The 22,518-nt window shown below is 39.8% G+C and overlaps 1 protein-coding gene across 18 annotated transcripts in view; it reads right to left on the minus strand.

The window, feature by feature from the left end:
- Positions 1 to 22,518, minus strand: part of celf2 (cugbp, Elav-like family member 2) — a 181,922-nt gene that overhangs the window by 130,955 nt on the left and 28,449 nt on the right. For all 18 annotated transcript variants that reach the window (XM_083528506.1, XM_083528534.1, XM_083528532.1 and 15 more), the window contains exon 2: positions 5,370 to 5,405. In XM_083528506.1, coding sequence (XP_083384632.1) covers positions 5,370 to 5,405 — 36 coding nt within the window. The remainder of the gene's footprint in view (positions 1 to 5,369; positions 5,406 to 22,518) is intronic.

Raw genomic sequence — 22,518 nt, forward strand, 5'->3', positions numbered from 1 at the left:
GCATGGCCACATTAAGCTGCACTGCCATCTAGTGAGACCACTCAGCTCATGAATATTCAGCAGGTGGGTGGGGCGATCACACTGAGACAAAAGCCCAGCTGAAATGAACCCTGTCCTTGGATGCCTAATTAAACACACCATTTAGACGAAAACAATTCCACCAATAAATGTAGCAACCAAAATCACATTAACACACGCTCCAATTTTCGAACATCAAACTTATAGTCTATTTTTTAATATTTTACCAATGACTTCGAGGTGCATCTCATCCACAGAGCTTCATAACCTACTTTAGACTAGGGCCTCATAATGCAGCACATCCACAGGGCTCCTCTAATACACTTTAGACTGGGACTCATTGTATAGCTCCTCCACAAAGTTTTATAGCCCCAACTTTAGACTACACCTCAGGGTGAAGCTCAGTCACAATGTTCCCAATCCACCTCAAGACTGGGCCTCATGGTGCAGCTCTTCCATAGGGCTCCCTAACCCATTTTAGTCTTGGCCTCAGGATGCAGCTTATCCACACAACTCTATAACCCACTTTTGATGAAGTCTCAAGGTGCGCAGTGCTCTCTAACTAACTTTAAATTGGGCCTCAGAGCACAGCTCATTCACAAAGCTACTAAAACTACTTTAGATTACACTGCACAGGGCTCCCTAAAAATCTTTACACTGTGTCTCATAGTGCAGCTCATACATAAGGACCTATAAACTATTTCAGAGTGGACATCACAGTACAATTGTCCACAGAGCTCTGCAACACACTTCAGCTTGCGCCGCATGATGCGTTTCATCCAGAGAGCTCCCTAAAACACTTTACGACGAACCATGTGATGCAGCTTGTCCACAGGGCTCCCTAACCCACTTAAGATTGAGCTCATGGTGCAGCTCATCCATAAGGCCCCCTAACCCACTTTAGATTGAGCTCATGGTGCAGCTCATCCACAAGGCCCTCTAACCCACTTTAGCTTAGGCTACAAGGTGCAGCTCATGCTTAAGGCTTCCTAACCTACTTTAGACTACACCTCAGAGTGCAGCTCATCCACAAGGCTCCCTAACCCACTTTAGACAGGGCCTCATGGTGCTGCCCATCCACAGAGTTTTTAACCCTACTTCAGATTAGGCCTCACGGTGCAGCTCGTCCACAGAGCTCCCTAACCCATTTTTGACTGAGGCTATACACTGCAGTTCATACAGTGCAATGCCTGAACCAATGTTTTGCCATTAAAAGACTAATGAAAGGCTGTGAATAACCACTTAGATTAATAAAAAAAAAAAAGACGCCATGGGCTTTCTGAAACTCTGCATACTCTAAATGAGCATCTTTTCTTTTTTTAAAAATAGTGATCTGGATAAAAGACAGAGAGATAAAAAATGGAGGGAGAGTAAAAGAAAAAACGCCGATGTGTCATGTTTAAAAGATTCTAACAAACACATTTAATAGGCACGTGTTGCATTGTTGCCAAGTAAAAGGCAACAATGCAACAATATTACAAAGAAGTATTTCAGCCTGCTTCGAAATATTCTGCTATTCACATCTGGATATGCAAAGAGCGATTCTGCATTGGAAGACAGGCAGTGCATGAACAGCAAAACCATGGCAACCAGGAGTAAACCTAAAGCAGCAACAGCTACTATCTACCAGCGTATAACAAAAGTGCATAGATGACTGACTGTTTGGTTTCGCTGTCACCAGGGCCTTTGGGTTTGAACCCCTTTAGAGTACGTACAGAACATTCTAAAAAACTTTCATGACAATGCCGAGATTTCGGAGCGTATTTATTTTCAAAAAGATCCGTGCTATTTTCACAGTAATACCTCGGTACTCGTCGCACGCTCGAAGCTCAAATCCGACTCTCTACGAAACTCGTGAGCGTTTCAGTCTCCTGGTAAAACAAATGCATGAGTTTCATGTTAGCTCATGAAGAGTGCCACAGATCGCCCCAAAGCGTTCTCTTTTGTGCTTCCTGTGCATTTTAAGCCTAAATCATTGGTTCTAAAGTGGTTGAAAATGCTACCAAGAAACCTGAAACCTGAAAAGGATAGTAATAAGGCTAAAAGACAATTAAAGAGAGCCAAAATGAAAGTGAAAAAAGGGATCATAGACAAGTAAGAGGGTGGTATGAATGCGACTCAAATCATGAGTAAAATGAGAAATTGTTTGTACCCTTTATTCAAACGACATAACATTATAACCACCTGCTTAATAATGTGTTGGTCCCCTTTTCCTGCCAAAAGAGTCCTGACCCTTCGAGCATCAACAGCATTAACTTCTTGAGCTCGTCTGTTGAATCGGACCACATGGGCCATCAATGAGCCTTGGCTTCCCATTACCCTGTTGCTACTTCACTAATGTTCCATCCTTGGACCACTTTTAATAGATATTGACCACTGCAGACTGGGAAAAGTTCAAGTCCAAATTTATTTCTATAGCGCTTTTCACAATGGACATTGTCTCAAAGCAGCTTTACAAAAAAACCTCAAGAAAACCCCACAAGAGCTGCAGTTTTGGAGATGCTCGGACCCAGTCGACTAGCCATCTAGCCCTCATCAAACACGCTCAAATCCTTACGCTTGCCTATTTTTCCGGCTTCTAACACATCAACTTTGAGGACAAAATGTTCACTTGCTGCCTAATATATTCCACCTACTAACAGGTACCATGATGAAGAGATAATCAGTGTTATTCACTTCACTGCTCATAATGTTATGCCTGGTTGGTGTATTGCTGTACTTATTCTATTATTAATATTAGCTTAGGATGTTCCAAAAAAAGAGTAAAAAATGCATCTTTAAAAATGAATTAGTCTCAATCTAACATGCAAAACACTTCACCAGCTTATTGCTCGTACTATTGTATAGTAACTCTGATTTCTGCAGTCTGGTATTTATCACAGATTTATTTCCTACAGCCATCAGTGCCTGTAGTCCCCATTACCGCTGACTGACACGCGTGCCTTTTGAAAGATTTATCTGTTAATTGGCAGTTAAAGAAATATGGTGAGCAAGATAAGAACAAACAGACATTAACATGTCGGATCATCATGCTTGACTAAAAAAATTTACATAAGCTGATCTATTCAATACGAAATCCACATTTTTCCTTTTATTCTCTTTTGCCTTGGATTATTTGCTTGGCTGAGAAGCGCTGAGAGGAAAGATGGCGAGCAGGACGGGACGAAAGAGTTTGATGTGTCAGACACTTAAAGTTGAAATAATTAAATCTTGTACATTTAATAAATGTAGTTTTTATTCTTCTTCGCCTTCTCTCTCTCGGGGGGTATAAATAGCTGTGATTGGCAGGTCTGCTCCGGATGGTAATTAGCGCGGTTGCTGGGGTGAAGGGGGCGGTTCCGTGTCTGCGGTGATAATGAGAGCAGTTCCCACGTGGCGGCCATGACAGTTCTGTAACGGCTCGGCCGGACCGGCATTCGGGCTCCGTAATTACGGCCTGTTCTCTCTTTGAGAACATAATCGCCACAGAAAGATGCAATTAGCTGACAGGCGACTCACCCCACCACTCCTCACCCAACCCTGGGGTTACAGTGCCGAGAAAGTGAGAGACGGGGAGAAATAATAGCCAGGCATTCGACAGAAGGAGGATTACTCACTCACTCAGGCACACACACACACACACACACACACACACACACACACACACACACACACACTTTTATCCTTCCTTATTTTATTCTTCCTTTGTTTCTGTAAATCAGTAAGGAAGCAATTAACTATGCAAATGGTGCTGAAGCCGGTAGTTATAATTGTACACACACACACACACACACACACACACACACACACACACACACACACACACACACACACACTCAAACAGAACAATAATCGGATCAACCCCTCACATCTTGTGTGTGTGTGTGTGTGTGTGTGTGTGTGTGTGTGTGTGTGTGTGTGTGTGTGTGTGTGTGTGTGTGTGTCTATGTGTGGGTGGAATGAAGACTAAGATATTCAATAATGATTTTTGCAAATATATATCCGCACACTCATCCTGTCTCCTGTTTTCCCTTCTCTCTTCTTTCTCGTTCTCTTTCTCCCTTCCCCTCACTTTTTTCTCCCTCCCTCTTCTCGTCATAGGTCTCTTTTCTCCCACTAGCTGCTTCTCACCATCTCTCCTATTACTATCATTCGCGCCCTATTTTTAATCTCTCTCTCGTTTCCATCTTTCTCTTTGTCTCTTTCATAGTCTCTCCTTTATTTATTTATTTTTTCCTTTTGTTCGCTCACTTTCTCTCTTTTCTTTCCACATCACCCTTTTCCCCGTTTTTTTTCTTTTTCCAGATAGGCTTCATTTAATTTCAGCCTGCTACCTTCAGCTCCTAATCTGCATATGCACTTGTTTTCTCCTGCTGCTGCTTCTTCATGGAAAACACAAACACTGAAAGAAAAAAGGAGCTAGCTAGCCAGCTAGACAGACAGACAGACAGACAGACAGACAGACAGACAGACAGACAGACAGACAGACAGACAGACAGACAGACAGATAGATAGATAGATAGATAGATAGATAGATAGATATGGAACTGGATTAACAATGCTCCACACCAGGTAATAAAAGTTTTCCTTTGCTTCCACATGTTTCCACATGTTTCTCTTTTTTTTTGGCTTCCACATGTTTCTCGCTTGTCAATCAGCTGGCTGTCGGCAGTAACCTGCAGCGGGCTGCTATGGCGACGGCGCTCTAGTGATGAGGAATGGCACTTTGGTGTTAACAGAATCCCGAATGTGGTAGAGATGTTTCTATTTCAGTAACCGCCATTTATTAAAGAAGCGCCACCCACTCTCACCCCCCCCCCCTTCACTTTTTCACTTTATCTCTCTTAGCCTCTATGTTTCAACAGTTCTTTCCATGTCTGTCTATTCACATCTCTCCATCTTTCTCTTTGTTCTTTCTCCACCTTCTCTCCTTGCTTTGCTTTCCGAAAGCACCCCACCATCTTTTTCTCTTCCCATTGCGCTCTGTCCATTTCTCTCCATCTCCCTCTGTGTCAGCCACATGTATACTAAATCTTTAGGTCTTATCTTTCTGCCACATTTTTCACCTTCCCTACTTGCTTCCTTCCGTCATCATCATCGCTCCATGGCTGATCCGCCGTATTAAATGCGTTCGAACAAACAAGTGCCAAACAATCAAGTCTAACATGATGTTTCAGGTCTGGAGTAATCGGTGAAAACAACCATATATCCACCATGTCTGCATGAGAGCTGTGTGTTTGTGTGTAGGGAGTGTGGACTGGTGAATTAAGATGGAGAGCAAGGTAAGGATAAATAGAATGAAATCGTAAGAAAGAGAGAGATAGTGAGAGAGATATCGAAAGAGAGAAAGAGAGAAAGAGATGTCCTCGTACCTTTGTATGCTCCCAGAGAGATCACTGGCATCCTGTCTGTGGTGGAAAGAGAGAGAGAATCAAGATTAGTGAAAGTTCTTATATTCTTAGATATATATAGATGTGCTCACTGGGGTGTGTGTGTGTGTGTGTGTGTGTGTGTGTGTGTGTGTGTGTGTGTGTGTGTGTGTGTTTGTTTGTAGAGAAATCATGCATGGCCCGCAAGTGCATTTGGAGCCTGCGTGATAACGTTTACTGCATACTTCACACAGACACAAGTGAATTCACAGATCTGCTCACAAACACACACACACACACACACACACGCACACATTTTTCCTTTAAACACACCACACAGAGGGAGAGGGAACAGACATATGGAGTGTGTGGTGGGTTGCTGACTACAACCGGCAGAAATAAGCAGTGAAAATGAGAAAAGGGGAGACAGAAAACAAAAAACTAAATCAAATTAACATGATAAAGAGAAAGGGGGTACATAGATAGAGAGAAAGAAAGAGGCAAAAGTGCTCCTCCCCCATTTCCTTCCTTTCCTATTTCCTGTATGACATCACTATCTATATCCAGAGCATAATCCATAAGTATGACTGCTTCACAGTTACAAAATATAGAAGTATTATGCTGACATATCACTCCAGCTGCAAGTAGCACACAATGCTACTTTTGTGTGTTTGTGTGTGTGTGTGTGTGTGTGTGTGTGTGTGTGTGTGTGTGTGTGTGTGTGTGTGTGTGTGTGTGTGTCTGTGTGTGTGTGTGTGTGTGTCAATGTGCACAGTGGGTATTCTATGTAAGAGCAAGTCAAGCAGAGAGGAAGTGAGAGTAAAATTTGTGATTGTTCCTTAAACCCAGACGAATTAGTCCCGGAAGGACACAAAAACAGCGTACTTGAAAGAAAACAGCAGCAGAAAAGGAAATCTCATAAAGAAAGAGCGAGAGAGAGAGAAAGAGAGAGAGCAAATGAGAATGAAAGAAACAAATCAATTGGGGACCGGTCACATTGGCCAACCCTGTGCGTCACTTAGCACGACAACTGAACATGAGCTCTCGCTTCGAGCTTTCCTTCTCAATCTGACACACAACACACTAACCATATGTGTGTGTGTGTGTGTGTGTGTGTGTGTGTGTGTGTGTGTGTGTGTGTGTGTGTACTTGCTGCTGCATGTTAATAAATTGGCCCCTAGTTGAAGGCTCAAAGTGCGCACCGCTGCGGTTCTGACAGCACCCAGAGAAAAAAAAATGGACACACGCCATCTATTCTATTCGCTTATTAATAATGAGCTCTTCTTCCTTTTTTTTGCTCACTTTCTCCTGATGAATCGAGTGATATGAAAAACGACGGCATATGCCGTGTCTGGCGTGCACGCACACAGAGTCCGCGCGCAGCCGGGACTTGCTTTTTGCATTTCAAAGACGCTCAGCAAGACCACTGGCTGCTGTCAGGCTAATACAGACACCAACAGCAAGGGCTGAGGAATAATGACGAGAACACACAAACACACACACACACACACACACACACACACATATATAGGTGCATTTATCAGCACTTACACCCAAAGGTGAGAAATGGCAACATAACCCTAACTGGCATATTAATGTACAATAGGCCAACACATTTCCTACATAGGCGTGTACACTACAGTGATTATACATATACACACACTAATCATACACACACTCAACAGTGCATGCACACACACAGGCAGAGGTGAGAACAGACAAAGTGACAGCTTGGCAGCATCATAAGCACTTGTGTCGTTTGCTACATTAAAGCCTCAATAATACACACACACACATATGCACTCACACACACACACACACACACACACACACACACACACACACACACACACACACACAAACTAAATACACTGTTGGGCTGTCAGCAAGAAGACTGATGGTGTAAACAGCTCACCGTTTCGCCCGTTCTCTCGGCACCCGATCAACCAGCAGTCCGACACATACACAATTCGGCTAATTCCGTTAATTTATACGAGCTAACCGTAGCTAACGGGCGGAACTAACTGCCATTTGGAGTTAAACTTTAGCATCTGCTGAGGGACACTTCACCGAGCGAGTGCCACGTTCTCTGCTCGCTTCATAATGTGGCTGAAAACGCACTTCTCCGTTCAGAAGGAAAGTACCTCATCGAAATAATGCAGGGGAAAGCTAATGTCTCTTTGTCTCTGTCTTTCTCTCCGTGGTACTTTTCTCGCTTCCACCACATCAGGCATCATGATCATTTTCCTAGAAATTGAACTCATTCGTGTGTCTTTTTAGCTCTCCATCATCAACACACATACCGCATAAATATGAGGTCATGTTTAGGGTTGCACAATTTCAGGCATTTTCCAGACTGGAAACTTTCCATGGAAATTCATGGGAATATATCGGAATTAAGAGGAATGAATTGGAATTAACTGGGGATTTACAGAATTGCAGGTTAGCCAGTAACAAAAAACTTAAATGTAGTTGGAAAAAAATCTTGCATGGTAATCTTGTTTCAAACAACCAGATACAATTCAATTTCAGTTGAATTTCTACCCTGCACATTCATCAATCACATGCACACAGCACACTTACTGCATGGATTCTGAGGCCACGCCCTCTACATGCACTGTGTATTGCTTCATGTAACAACACAAATTCATTTCATGAATCCTGCAAAAAATCGAAAAGAAAATTATATCCATCTGTGTTGAGTATTCACATAAATTACATAAATATTACATACATTTATGTATAAAACTTCCTTCTGCTTTGTGTAAATGTACACGATTTGAGCTCTTCTTACATGGTGTGTACATCACTTGATCATCATTTTCATCCAGTCACTTGAAATCTACAGCAGGATTTGAGACTTTTGAGCCTTTTGAGTGAGTCATTCCAAGGACTAGCCTGCTAACTCTAGCATTATGATTCTCTTACTCCTTCACATTAAGTGCATTATTCTGCTCAGGGTCACTCCGAATCCCACGAACACTCAGTGTAACAGTATAAGACGGAAATGCAACACAGATCAGATGCTGGTCCATTTTAGCGGTACACATTACGTGAAATTATTACCCAGAGTACCGCTATAAGCAAAAGCTGCAATTACCATTCACTCTCACACATATGTGCAAGAGAGCTAGCAAGCTAACAGCAACTGTTGCAACTTGCTAAACCTTGCATTTAAATGCTGTTTTTGTAGACGACCTGATAATTACTTGATGCCATTATCGTTGATATCATTAGCTAGTGAGCAAAATGCAGAATAGGACAAACTCGAACTGTAGAAACACACTAGAACCAAACCAGTGCTAGCTGTAAAACATTAGCTTCTACTATAAAATGATTAGCCTATATTGTCCCCTCAAGACATCAAGCTGTGTGGAACAGCTGTAAAATGTCCAAAAGAAATCTGCTAATTTGGTGTCCATGTCATATGTCTTTTGTCACTAGAAATAACATTAACTATGCAGGCAGCGTGGTCTATGTAATACAAATCATCAGATTTCAATGTTAGCACAAGCTTAGAAGGTTGGATAAATTATGGGGTTTGTAGTATCACGACCTAATGCACACCGTTAAACTGTTTATCAGGGCCGAATTTAGTGATAAAGGAATCAATTAGAAAGCAATTAGTTCAACCTGGGAAAAACTTCTAATGCTTTCAAAGGCAATGGAGTAAAAAAAACTAAACTAAACAAAAATGAAACATGAAAAAAGAACATGCATATGTTTATCAATTCACAATTCTTCACTTTTGCTTAATGTAACCCAGATGATTTGTGGTTTCCATGCAAGATTTCAGCATAAACTTTTGTAAAAGCTAAAAAAAATAAAAAAAAAAAAAGCCACAATTTGGCCACAAAAGCATTGGCTGTTGAACGCAGGGAAGAGCATTTGGTTCCAGTTTAGAATAAGTTATGATTTGTGGCTTGTGCATGTGTGTGTGTAAAGTGCCAAGGCTGAGGTCATTCCAGCTGTGCTGTGTGTGTGACTGAATGTGTGTGATTCGATCAGGTCAAACTAAAGCTGATACTCCCATAGCGCTTGCTCAATCTCCCAAAGAGTGTGTGAGTTGAGTACAGGTGTGGCACTGGAAACACAAACACACAGTTGAATCTGAAATCATTGTTGGATCTGTGAACCCTGGACCACCGAGTGCGTTGTATGAACGAGGGAACTTTGCACAACCTCACCACCATTTTACTGCATTAGAACATCGAGGATTTAGAAAACACAATGATTATTGTAATATGAGATCAATTAGAGATACAGGAAGTAGGGGTTCTAAGCATCCTGTAGCAGTGTCCCTTTTAAGCATTATATGGTCCTCCAATAAAAATTAAAAATAAAAAATGCATGCCATATATAAATTAAGATTTTATGATATTTTAATAATAATAATATATCAGTGTAAATGTGAATCTGCTTACACTAACATACAGTTCAGCATCAGTTCAACAGCAAGTAGAACATTTTCAGAGTTATATATGATAGAGGGAAAACTTCGGACTCTAACGTGCCTCAGCACCCGTGCCCTTATTTACGCAATTTTCTGAAGTAGTTGAAAAGATGGTGTTGGGCTCATGAAAATGTTTATAGATATCAATCAGTGTTTGACTCATTAATATCATTCTATTAATAGATTGTTGTGCTAAGAGTTAGAGTTTTTTACACATAAACTGAGTTGATTAAGCAAAGAGTCTTGTGCCATACAATTATAGCCATAATAAATCAGAGTACTTTGGATATATAAGTAAATTTTAAAGGCAAATACTTTTGTACTTTTTCTAAAGTGAAAGTTTGTACTATTATTGGAGTATATTTTACCTAGCTAATCTTTACTTTAACTCAAATACATATTTTGTGTACTTCATCCACCACTGCTGAATTTACATGTTTCAGAATGAGACAATCGTATTGACACAGTAAAATGAGTAATCAATATGCAAAATACAGTTCAGTTTCGGTGTAAAAATATTAGAGAAATATGCACTGAAATAGAAAATAAATGACATTTAAATAAATATTTTTGCTGTTAAACCTCCACCTTTCAAAGATTTACCTCATTGCCAAAACAGTGTGTTGAATCTTTTTAACATGGCATGGAGGCAGCTTAAAATCGGTTACTTCTCACAACAAGTTTTATTTTTTTATCTTCCTTTCTAGCTACATAGTTACAATTCATTTATTACACAAAATATAATCATAACGGTAGCCAAAACATGTTAAGTTCAGGTGCCTGGTAACATTTAGGGTAGTCTATGCAAACACAAATTACCTTGGGACAACAACACAACATGCATGAGTGAACAGTCGAAGAGGAAGCATGCCCCGGTAAACTCCTTTTGTGCATTAATGTCAAACTGATGAGACAAACTGACAGGCGTTAATGTAGCCATTAGCACGAAAAAGGCACACTTTGGAAGAAGCCATGTTGATCACTTAACCCAAAATCCCCATAAGATTTTTATTTAAGTATAATTAGACAATGAAAAGATTAGATGATAAGCCTTTTATGGGATTTCAAATAAATGGGTTCCATCTTCTGATGGCTTTTTTCACATTTAAAAAAATAACTTTTGAATATTAGGGACATCTACTAGTGAAACTGATCTTTTTTTTTTTTAAGTAAAAGTGGACATGAAAGTTAAGGAAGCGTGTTAAAAGAAGGTCTTTCATTGAATCATTAAAGATCTCAGTGACCAAAAACCTCTTCTCTAAAGCACCGTAATTAAAAATTGCACCTTTAGGCTAAAGTCAGTTATAATGATAATTACAAAGCGAACGTTCATCAGTCACTTTCATTCTGCCGTGACACCAGTTAGTGGCCTATAAAGTAACTGGGTCATAGAATGTGGGGTGTATTAATGAGCTGCACAGGAAGGCAAACTGGGATGTGCACATTAGAGCAGCCCTCCTCAAGTCAAAGCTATAAACTCACTCCACTTTGCCTCGTTACGCCTCCCATTTCTCATAAAGAACGAGCGAGAAAGAGACAGACAGCGAAAGAGAGAGGCATAGAGAGAGGAAGGAGTTCTGAAATACATCGATAGGCCTCATTTGACAAGAACCGCTTAAAGGATGCATTTACTCATGTAAACCCAGATTTCTCTCACTCTCACTTTCACACATAAAACACACGCATACACACACAGCGAGTTACATAAGCTTAAGGGGGAAAACGACAATCTCATTCATCATTCTCTCTCTCTCTCTCTTTGTCTCCATCTTTCCTTCTTATCTATCTTTCAACTAAGCTCCATTACTCATCACCCCCACAGTCAAAAGTTTATGAGGCATTATAGTCCTAAATATTACAGTTTTTCTTCCCAAAATAACGTAACACACTATGCCTATGCCTGCATAATATTGGAAGGTTGAGCATTTATAACTGTTAATGTGATTATAGCAATCTGGCAATTTTACAGAAGCAGTACTGACACACATGGTTTTGTGAATAGATGTGCAGATCTCGCTTTCTTTCTTTTACAATTCTTCTTCTATTACACTCGAATCACCAGGCAATATGTCCATGTGTAAGTCAGTGTGCCTTGTGTAGGTCCTAGTGATACATACATATACTAATAAGCTTTTACAAATATTTATATATGTACTCACTAAGCATTGAGTCAATCCTTAAATTGGAGTTTAAGAATATTAATTAATAATATAATAAGTGCTTATAGGTTGATCTTTTATTCAATCTCAGTGGCTTGCATTTTCAGATTAAATATACTAACGTAAAATCTGGCACATGTTCATGTGTTACACAACAATATTGTGGCCCAGCAGTGATTGTATACTGACTTCGATGGTTGCCTCGACACACACAAACGCAGCAGTGCATTACCTGATGGCAGGACACTGGAGGGCTGCCAAATAGCGATCCTGCCAAATAAAACTTCTGCCAAATAGCGCCACTGCCAAATAATGACCCGCCCGAATAACACAGCAATTCTCCCGCTGACACAGGACCTGACACGAGGAAGCATCTCCAACTGAGCGGATCAGACACACACACACACACACACACACACGCACTCACGCATGCACACACAATGTGCACTTACATGTACACACTGCTTGTTCCTGGCCAGTTTTCACTGCCTATTACTCCAGCAATATACAGATGATTGGCCTCAAGCTTTTGCCCTATATGTGCATGTTGTATGTTTTTGTGTGTGTGTGTGTCTGTGTGTGTGTAAGTGTGCGGGAAAGCACCCTGCCATGGGGAGTTGCTGCTAGCTTTGGGCTGCATTAACTGCCCTACTTTTGTTACAGCTTTACCCCCTACACTAACATACAACACACAACACACACACACTAACCAAACTCGCAGCTACACGCCTATTCCATATAGACCATTCTGTGTGTGCTTGTGTGCATTTTGTTCTGTATGAGAGAGGAGAGAGAGAGAGAGAGAGAGAGAGAGAGAGAGAGAGAGAGAGAGAGAGAGAGAGAGAAGCTAGCAAAGTGCATTCAACCATACAGCTTATGCTCTTGAGCAATAAGGGCCTCTTAAAATGAAACACTCACACTTACTCTCTCTCTCTCTCTCTCTCTCATTCTCTATCTATCTCTCACACACACACACACAGACACACACATACACACACAAAAACACAAACCTCAGCAGCTGTGCACTGTAATAAGAGCGCTCTGGGACTGCTGGTGAAATGAACAGACGCTCATGGGCAGATTTCTCACTATAAGACCCCAGACAGATCCCAGTTAGTAATGCTAGAACAGCACGCTAATTAGCACAGCGCTTCACAGGTCCATCACGAGTGAGGGAAAAAAAAGAACAAGCCTATTTAATATTAAAATTACCAGAGCTGTAATAAAAAAAAAACAATACAAATAAACAGAAAAGGAAAGAAAAAACAACCCTAAGTAAAAATACATTGTTGTAGTTGAGTCGATGTACTGTGTCAGGTATAAACTCGAACCCGGTGGTAGAAATGCCCACAGGGTCACCACGTGCATAAGCTCTGTCTCTGAATGCTCCTCAACCTCAGCTACATCATAATTGGGCATAATTGGCCTCCAAGATTTTTAAACCTGCACACACATTTTTACTCCAGTCCACAAATGTCCATAAGCACACTTCAAAAGTTCAAGTTCAGGTTTATCTCCAGAGCGTTTTTTCAATGGAAAATGTCTCAAAGCAGCCTTACAGAATAAAAAATAAATAAATTTAGATAAAAGTGAATTATGTGTATTTATGCCCAATAAGCAAGCCTAGGGCGAGATGGTATTAAAAAAAGAACCAGACTCAAAAGGGGAACCCATGCTCATTTGGGTGATATCAAGAGTGTGATTATAAATCATAAAAACAATACACAGTAGAGTAAAAAAAAAAAAAATACCATGAGCGGAGTGTGCAAATATAAATGATGTCCTTTCTACAGTCTCATACTGTCAGTTGAAGTTGTTCAACCAGGAGCTCAGGAGCAACTCATAAAATAGCTTAACCTTTGAGATCATTATAGATCCAACACCAGCTTTTCCATGCCAGAGCCTTTAAATGTTCAATAATGTAGAGACAGCAGATGTAGAATGTTATTTTTCTGAGTAGCAATTAAGACGTTATGGCGCTGGTACATGTGGCGCTGGTACATGTCTAGATGGCTCGGGATGTTTGCGGGGACGGCATCTAATCTTTGAAGGTCAATAATCTTAATGAGTTGGGACACAACTGGAGCTGGTGCAACCTCTGGATGCCTCCGGATTGGTAGAGAAAGAGAAGCAGTGGAGATAAATTAGCGTAGCTGCTTTTCATACTATTAGCAAGCTAATAACAAGATAATAATGTGCATTTGATCACATCTACTGGAGCACAAGGTTATGATATGTGATGTGTTTTGTGTGTGTAGGCCTTGCTAAAAGATACGTCTTTAATCTTACGCTTACCTCTTTAATCTTATGCTTACACTGGGATTGCGTGTCTGAGTCTTGAACACTGTCAGGGCGGCTATTCGAAAGTTAACGAGCTAAATGTGAGAATGTTCTACCACCTTTAGTGGACTTTGCTATACTAGGAACGACTGGAACTCTGGAATTTTAAGATCTCAACGAGCATGAAGGATTGTAGCGTGTTAGAAGACTGGATAGATGGGAGCTAAACCATTTAGGGCTTTGTTAGTAAGTAGCAATAGTTTGTAGTAGATTTGAAACTTAACAGCTAGCCAGTGTAGGGATGATAAAATTGGGGTTATATGGTCATGTTTTCTCACCTTGTGAGAATTCTGCTGCATTCAACATTTTTCCAGAGAAGTGAAGGGAATTATAAGAGCAAATTGGGACTAAATGTGGAAGCGATGCTTAAACAGCACAATTGAATTGAATGGTTTACTGGTGGTAAGGAGTGAAAAGATTGCTGAACAATAAATAATCAAAAAAAGCTCTATTCTATAATATACCTTGATTAATTGTTTGGCGCAAAACTTCGGTTAAGTTGAAAAAGTGTCTATATTGTCTTATAAAAGTCTTCTTGGTTTTTGTTTTATATTTTATATTTGTTTATTTTCTGTGTGGTTATTTTTTTATTTTAAGAAAATTATTCATGTAGGGTTTTTTTTTTCAAATACATTTATTTCAAGATTTGTTTTAATATTGTTTATTTGAAATGAAGTTAACCACAACAATTGTTTCATTCTTTTGCCTATTTTTCCATTTATTGATCTAAAATGCCTATAATTCTGTAACTGACCACAGTATCAGGACTAGTGATTTATAATGGTGCTATTTTTTTTTTTTTACTAAATCTGGATTAGATGTTGTGAGGCAAAAATAAAAAATTATTTTATTTCTCTGTGCTATTTTTTTTATTGTATAACAGTAAATTGCTAAATAATTGGGCTTTACTGTAAAATGAACTATAAAAGGAATACAAATTGCAGCCAATTTTGAAATGTTCAGATTTTCCTAATAGAGAAAGATGATAATTGTTTAATTTGATAGTTATTATGTTATTACTTTAAACTCTAAACTCAGTAATAATAATAATAATAATAATAATAATCATAATGATGATGATGATCATCATCATCAATATAATCATCATCATCATCATCATCACCTTTATAATACACAGAGCACATTATGCAAATGGATTAAGAGCTAACCAAGACCTATTACTAATAATCTCCACATGGAACCTGCAATACATGTTTAATAAGTCTCTCTCCGCCTCTTTTTTTTTTTCTCCGTCCACAGTACGGTCATGAACTTAGATGTCACCCTGAATTAGAAAGGGCGTTCTGGGTAAGAAATGTCAGCGCTTAATCCTCTTTAATAAGATCATATGATGATTTCATCTCTGATTATAGTTTAAATTGGCCTTCATATGAGCATCGTAATCCCATTGTTCCTCAGGGAGCGAGGAGAGTGATGATCCTCTGAGAGCCTGGACGCTTTATGAACCGTTTCTGCACTTATGGCTATGACATTAAAGCGGAGATGAACTTTAATAGCACAGCTGGAGAAACCGAAACGTATTTTGGTGATCCGGTATGATAGTTCGCACTGACTACTTAGTCATGGCTGGTTTTCGTCCACTGTTTCCAACCATAGATCTATCAGTACACTGCCCTTGAAGGTATACTATGGTTCATTAATGATCTATTCAGCTATTGATGTAGATTGTATGTGTGTAGGTTTTATATATCCAATTATTTTGTCACACTGAACGCAAGGCAGGATTGAGCTGTTGTCATGCCTTAATAAACGTGCAATTCCCCAAACCACAGCAATGTTTTTGATTGATATAAAGCTGAGAGATCTTGCACACATGCATAAACACAAATAGAGGAAAGGACAAGTTTGACTGTAACACTCTCGCTGCTCGTTTGCACACAGCACTAATAGTACTAAAAGACAAAGAAAAATAAGTGAGCAGAAAAGAAGGATAAAAGTTTAAGGTACAAACAAACTGTGCCAATTAGCAGAGCTGCATTCATCCTTGTGCGGTTGTGCATGTTTGAGCGAAAGTTCAATGTAGCAAGCATAAAAAAAATGCAGGCATTTTCAAAATTACCTGAGCTATTTCAATTAAGCTTTAATGAAGAGTACAAGTAGAAAGTGTGTGTGTGTGTGTGTGTGTGTGTGTGTGTGTGTGTGTGTGTGTGTGTGTGTGTGTGTGTGTGTGTGTGTGTGTGTGCTTTTTATGAAAAAAAAAAAGCAAAGGCATTGAGCATTTTCCCGGTGCAAAGAGGAGGAAAAAAACAGTACTGGCAACGACACAAAACACACTTGAAATCCCCGTGAGAGCCAATCAGCAAATCAGTATCAATTAAGCTGGAGGAGCCGACAAAACGGACAAGTCGCTTTGTTTTAACTAATGAAGTCTGCCAAAGATCCGCATACACACACGGCATCCCTGGGAAAACAGCAAAGCATGCCACAGATGGCCACGGCTTTGCGGTGCACACTTATACACATCTACATATATACAGTATCTCACAAAAGTGAGTGCACCCCTCTTATTTCAGAAACCTTTTTTGTATATCTTCTCAAGGGAAAATACTATAGAAATGAAACTTGGATATATTTTAGTGAATAAGCTGCTTGTATAGCTGGCAACAAAAGTGAGTACACCCTAAGTGAAAAAGCCATTTGCCGTATTCATCATGTTTATGTTTTTGTCTGCTTGCCAGGAAAAATTTGTGTATCTTATATTAGGAACAATTTGCTTTGAGTAAAATTCTCTCATACTGACCACTGGATGTTCAACATCGCACCTCATGGCACAGAACTCTGAGGATTTGAGAATTAGAGTTGTTGCTCTGCACAAAGATGGCCGAGGCTATAAGAAAATCGGTAACACCCTGAAACTAAGTTACAGTACAGTGGCCAGGATCATACAGAGGTTTTCCAAGAAACCGATCAAAGAAGTTGAGTCCTCGTGCTGTGCGTCAGGTGCAGAAGCTGCTTCTAAAAACAGACACATGAGTGCTGCCAGCATTGCTTAAGAGGTTGCAGAAGCGGAAGGTCCGCTTGTCAGGGCTCAGCCATATGCCGCACACTGTCCCAGAAGGAGGCTGGTTTACAAAAAAGCCCACAAATAGTTTGCTGAAGACACATGTGTGGCAACACCCTGGTGAGAAGTACCAAGAAAATTGTGTCTTGCCTACAGTCAAGCATGGTGGTGGTAGCATCATGGTCTGGGGCTGCATAAGTGCTGCTGGTACTGGGAAGCTGCGGATCATTGAGGGAACCATGGATTCCAACATGTAATGTGACATTCTGAAGCAGAACATGATGCCCTCCCTTCTAAGCTGAACAGCAGTTTTCCAACATAATAACGACCCCAAACACATCGCCAAGATGACAACTGCCTTGCTAAGGAATGTGAAGTTGAAGGTGATGGAGTGGACAAGTATATCTCCAGACCTGAACCCTATTGAGCACCTGTGGAGAAGGTGGAGAAGCACCATGGTGTGGATTATAGAGAAGTAGAAGAGGATCCCAGAAACAACATGTGAAGATCTGGTGAATTACATGCCAAGGAGGATCAAGCCACTGCTACATAATTGTGTTCTCACAAAATATTGACACTTTGGACACAGCTTTGACATGTTTACTCAGGGTGTACTCACTTTTGTTGCTAGTTATTTTCACAATAATGGCTGTACGTTGAGTTATTTTCAGAGGACAGTAAATCTGTACTGCTATCCATCTGCACATTGACTACTCTAAAATATATATATATATATATATATATATATATATATATATATATATATATATATATATATATATTTATTCATTTATTCATTCATTCATTCATTTTCTCCCGCTTATCCGTAATCCGGGTCTCGGGGGCAGCAGTCTAAGCAGGCCCCCGCCTTCGACTGCTGCCCAATCCTCACAGCACCGTCCCTTGCGGTCCCTCCTGCAGGTGGTGAGCCCACGGGAAGAATATATATATATACAGACAAATAGACAAGTGCAGGTTCTCTGGTTTTACTGAACCCTAATGCAGGCAAACCAAAGCAATATTTAGAAACAAGGGAATAAACATAAAATCAGGAGATGGTTAAACCACTGATCAAAGCAAGCAGGGCAGCATTGTAAATATTAATCACTTTATTAATAGGTGATAAGTAAGAATCATTAGTAATTAAGTGTACAGTAATAAGTATGTGATGAGCTACAGTACCAGGCTGTGGATCATGGGGGTTCAAGTCTCTAGACATGGGTTTGACACACTCATATTTTAAAGAACCTGCATGCACTACACTAGTACATTGTAATCAACATCAATATTACTACTATAATAAGAAGAAGAAGAAAAAGAAGAATAACAAAAATACTAATCATCTTATGCAAAGATGCAATTCAAAGTAATTTACATTAGAAATATAATTTATACATAAAAAATATTTATAAAGACATTTCTGAAATAAACAATAAAAACAACATTTATTGTGCATTTAAAATGAATGAGCACTGGCAAGAAAAGAGTTAAAAACAAATCCAACACCCTCTCGCAATGCAAAAAAAAAAAAAAAGGTAAAAAAAAAGGTCCAGTTCAGGCAGATCAAATTACGGGTTGCTTGGATTGACTACTAGAATGCTTAGAGCTGTTCAAGGTCAATAGGAGCGTTCATAATACTGAGAGCCTTCGCACTGAAAACCTCAGTGGCTGCTGGAGGACCACTTTAAAAGCTGATTTGCCCAAGTCACTATCAAGAGTGGTACTGTAGATACTATGAAGGGCCACTGCTGTTATGCAAAGATCTGAACTCCTGTAACCTGATCTTCACTAAGAATTGACAAGCTTTAGCTTCCTTGTACATTTGAATAAGGGAACAATGCAAATGCGGAATAGCAATACGACTACTACTGGGAGGTGGGGAAGTGCAGGGTTTTGTTATGTTAGTGTTAGATCTCCAAAAAAGCAGATATATTTTTTAAGTTCAACATTTCTGGTTGCAATTCATGTAGCTAAACTTATGCTTAGTGTGATGACTGGATTAGAGAAAAGAGATAAAAGGAATGGCAGCTTCATTACTAGAGATTTAAAGCACTTTTGTACGTCGCTCTGGATAAGGGCGTCTGCTAAATGCCGTAAATGTAAATGTAAATGTAAGGCAATGTCGCCCTGCTGCTGAATTTCTTTGAAGAGAATCGAGAGCATTGTTCAGACTTAGAACCAAGACAAGAGCATTCAGGCCAATGATGTTTGCAAATCAGCTGATTGTTAGCTGACTGTTAGCAAATTGAATAAAACAAGAGCTACATCAAATCCATGTTAAAGACACAAGCTGGACGTCTACATAAAAAAATGGAGGATTCTCCAAAATACATCAGGCAAAATCTAGAAGGACAGAGGGGAAAAAAAATCCAACAAAGTAGGACAGAGAGCCAACTGAATAGGAAGAAGAGGATCAAAGTTGCCAGTCAACAGGAATCCAGCTGCCGCAAGAAGTCGACTTAGTGAAGAAACAGCAGCTGCTTGGATCCTTTTACACATAATTCAACACTTAGACACTGTACAACAGGCTATGAAATTCCATTAACTTGATGAGACTTGAAACATTGAGGTGTATATCCAAACAATACCCCATACAGATGAACTGATGAGACAATGCTGCAACAGTCTGAAGTGCTATGAAAGAGAAGGTTGCAGGATAAGCACTTTCATAGAATAAATCACTAGAAAGCTAGAGAAAGAAGTATAGCTGCATTGGGTCAATTCTACAAAGGCCTGGAAAGCACAATACACAAATAATTCAGGATTCAGTAGAAGGTTTCAGACAGTAAGCAGAAACAGTATGCGCTGACAGCATACACTGTACAACCAAGTGTGAGGAAATCGAAACATAAGAACCTGCAAGAAAAATACAGGTTTAATGGCTTTAGGAGAACAAACATGAGGAATCAAAAAACCACTGGGATTTAAGTATAAAGACAGATGAACAAGTCAAAGCACACCAACCAAACATTGTGCTAATAGATAAGGAGCTGCAGTAATGGTTAGAAAAATGGTAGTCCCAAGAGATAACGTCAGACTAATAGAATATGAAAAGCTAGTGATTCTTTTAGGACTAATAGTGGAACACATGAGAATGCAAAAAGGATAAAATCATGATGTCCTCACTGATGATGGGAACAATCAAGATTCTGACATACAAATTGAACACTCTGTCTATAAGGTCTATTTGATATTTTCTTTAAGTGAAGAATCTTATAAATACTATATACTGTGTGTATTTTACAAGTAATAGTTTTTCCAGGGACCTTGAATGTTCAGTCTGGTATTTATATAGGCAGGATTTCTTCATAAACATATAAGCTTGTAAGGTTTCACTATGCAAATACAGGATTCAGAATACAAGAAGTAGGGTGTGTCCATTTTGCATATTCAAAAAATGCAAAGATACAAGTCCTGATGTGGCTTTGAGTATTCTGTTGTCTAACGCCATTAGTGCTGAAGTGATACAATGCAAAGCGTTTGATTCCCAACAAAGCCTTTATATTCAATATTCAGGAAAACCATGATCGTTTTGATTTCAATAACAATGAACATTCACTATTAAAATTAAATAAAAATAAACACGAGCTGGATTCACAAACACAATCTAATATTGTATTATAATATAATCAGATATTAATACAATAAGCCCACAGCTGTGAAATCTCGAAAATCGAGTTATGATTGGCCAAGCGGGGAATTTCAATAAACAACCAGAATAAGATTCTGGATTCGGGGGGCTCTCGGATCCGTTCACAATTAATCATGAGCTTCATTACAGAACAACAAACAAATTTAAATATTCAACGACGGTTTTGTGTAAATGATTAACGAAGCTGAAAAGACGCCTGTTGCTTTGCAGCATGCAGTGGTTAAGAATGTATACTGAGCAGACGGATAAGAATTGTTGAGTTTTAATAGTTGCTTTATGAGTTGAGAGTAAAATCATCTGTTGTCAGTGGAAAAGAAATAAAGCAGTGTGACATTCAACTGTATGTAACTACATGTGTGTGTGTGTAAATGAGTGTGTAGGTGTGTAGGAATGTAGATTCTTGGGTACTGCTTGAAGCATGGGCACTTGTGACAGTGTGTGTGTGTGTTCACTGTAGTAATGACTCCCAGTGGGAGCACAGTGCAGTCTGTCTTGTTGTAGGGACAACATGACAGGAGAGAAAGAGAGGGGTGACGGCTGTTCTCTTCTGCAATGGACAGTAATTGGGCAACCATATCAAGCCACACATACACACACTGTCATACCCACATGCATGCCAGCCACATCCTATCAGGATCGCCACACAGTGACCATTAGCCTGCTTTGGCCTGTTCAGGAGCCAAGCAGGCAAAATGTGTTTACGAGGCACAAATGCATACCCAGCGTGTAAACAACACTGACACCTAAACGATGCATGGAGATTGGCTTTGACGTGTCTGTGACAGAACGGCAGAAGGCGGCGGGGAGTAATTAACATTATGCTCCTTAAGTGTCGAACAAATGCTGAAAGAAAAGGAAAAACAGAAAAACAGTAGAAGAACAGTCAGACAATGGCAGGAAAAGAAGCTAAATTTGCAAAAAGGGAAAACAAATCTGTACAAAAATCTACATCTGCCTTGCTGATGTAAAGCGATTGTGAGAGGCTGCCGTGGGTGGCGGATTACATAAGGGAGATCGGCCTGGGCATTCAGGTGAGTGCCTCATTCTGCATGCCATGACAGGCTGGAACGCAGGAGGTGGAAACACTATGCCCAGTAATGGATTTATCAAATTACCCATAATTCTCTGCACTGGTCCACCAGGGTCTGATTCATCCTAATCAGAGCAGCTGTGTGACGGGGAGTTTCACTCCGATCCTAATCTAACACACCTGAGTCCAATATGTAGATCAAGGCTGTGTTACAACACCGGTCTCAGTGCCCCCTTGGTGACTACGCCTAATTACTCAAGTGTGTTGCAAAGAGCAGGTTTTTCAACAGGAACATGACAGAAAAAGAAAGTGAAGTTTCCTTAGAGATGTACAACCTAAATGTATTTGCAGACGCTGTATAGTGCTATATAGCATAGCGGCGTTAGTTGCTTAGCTACTGTTCTCGAATTATAAAGCAAGGAGTAGATTTTTTTACACGTTTGATCTAGGGATGAAACAATTCTTCGAGTAATTGAATACAAAAATGCATTGAGGC

This window comes from Silurus aristotelis, assembly GCF_946808225.1.
Source record: "Silurus aristotelis genome assembly, chromosome: 24".
Classification (NCBI taxonomy): domain Eukaryota; kingdom Metazoa; phylum Chordata; class Actinopteri; order Siluriformes; family Siluridae; genus Silurus; species Silurus aristotelis.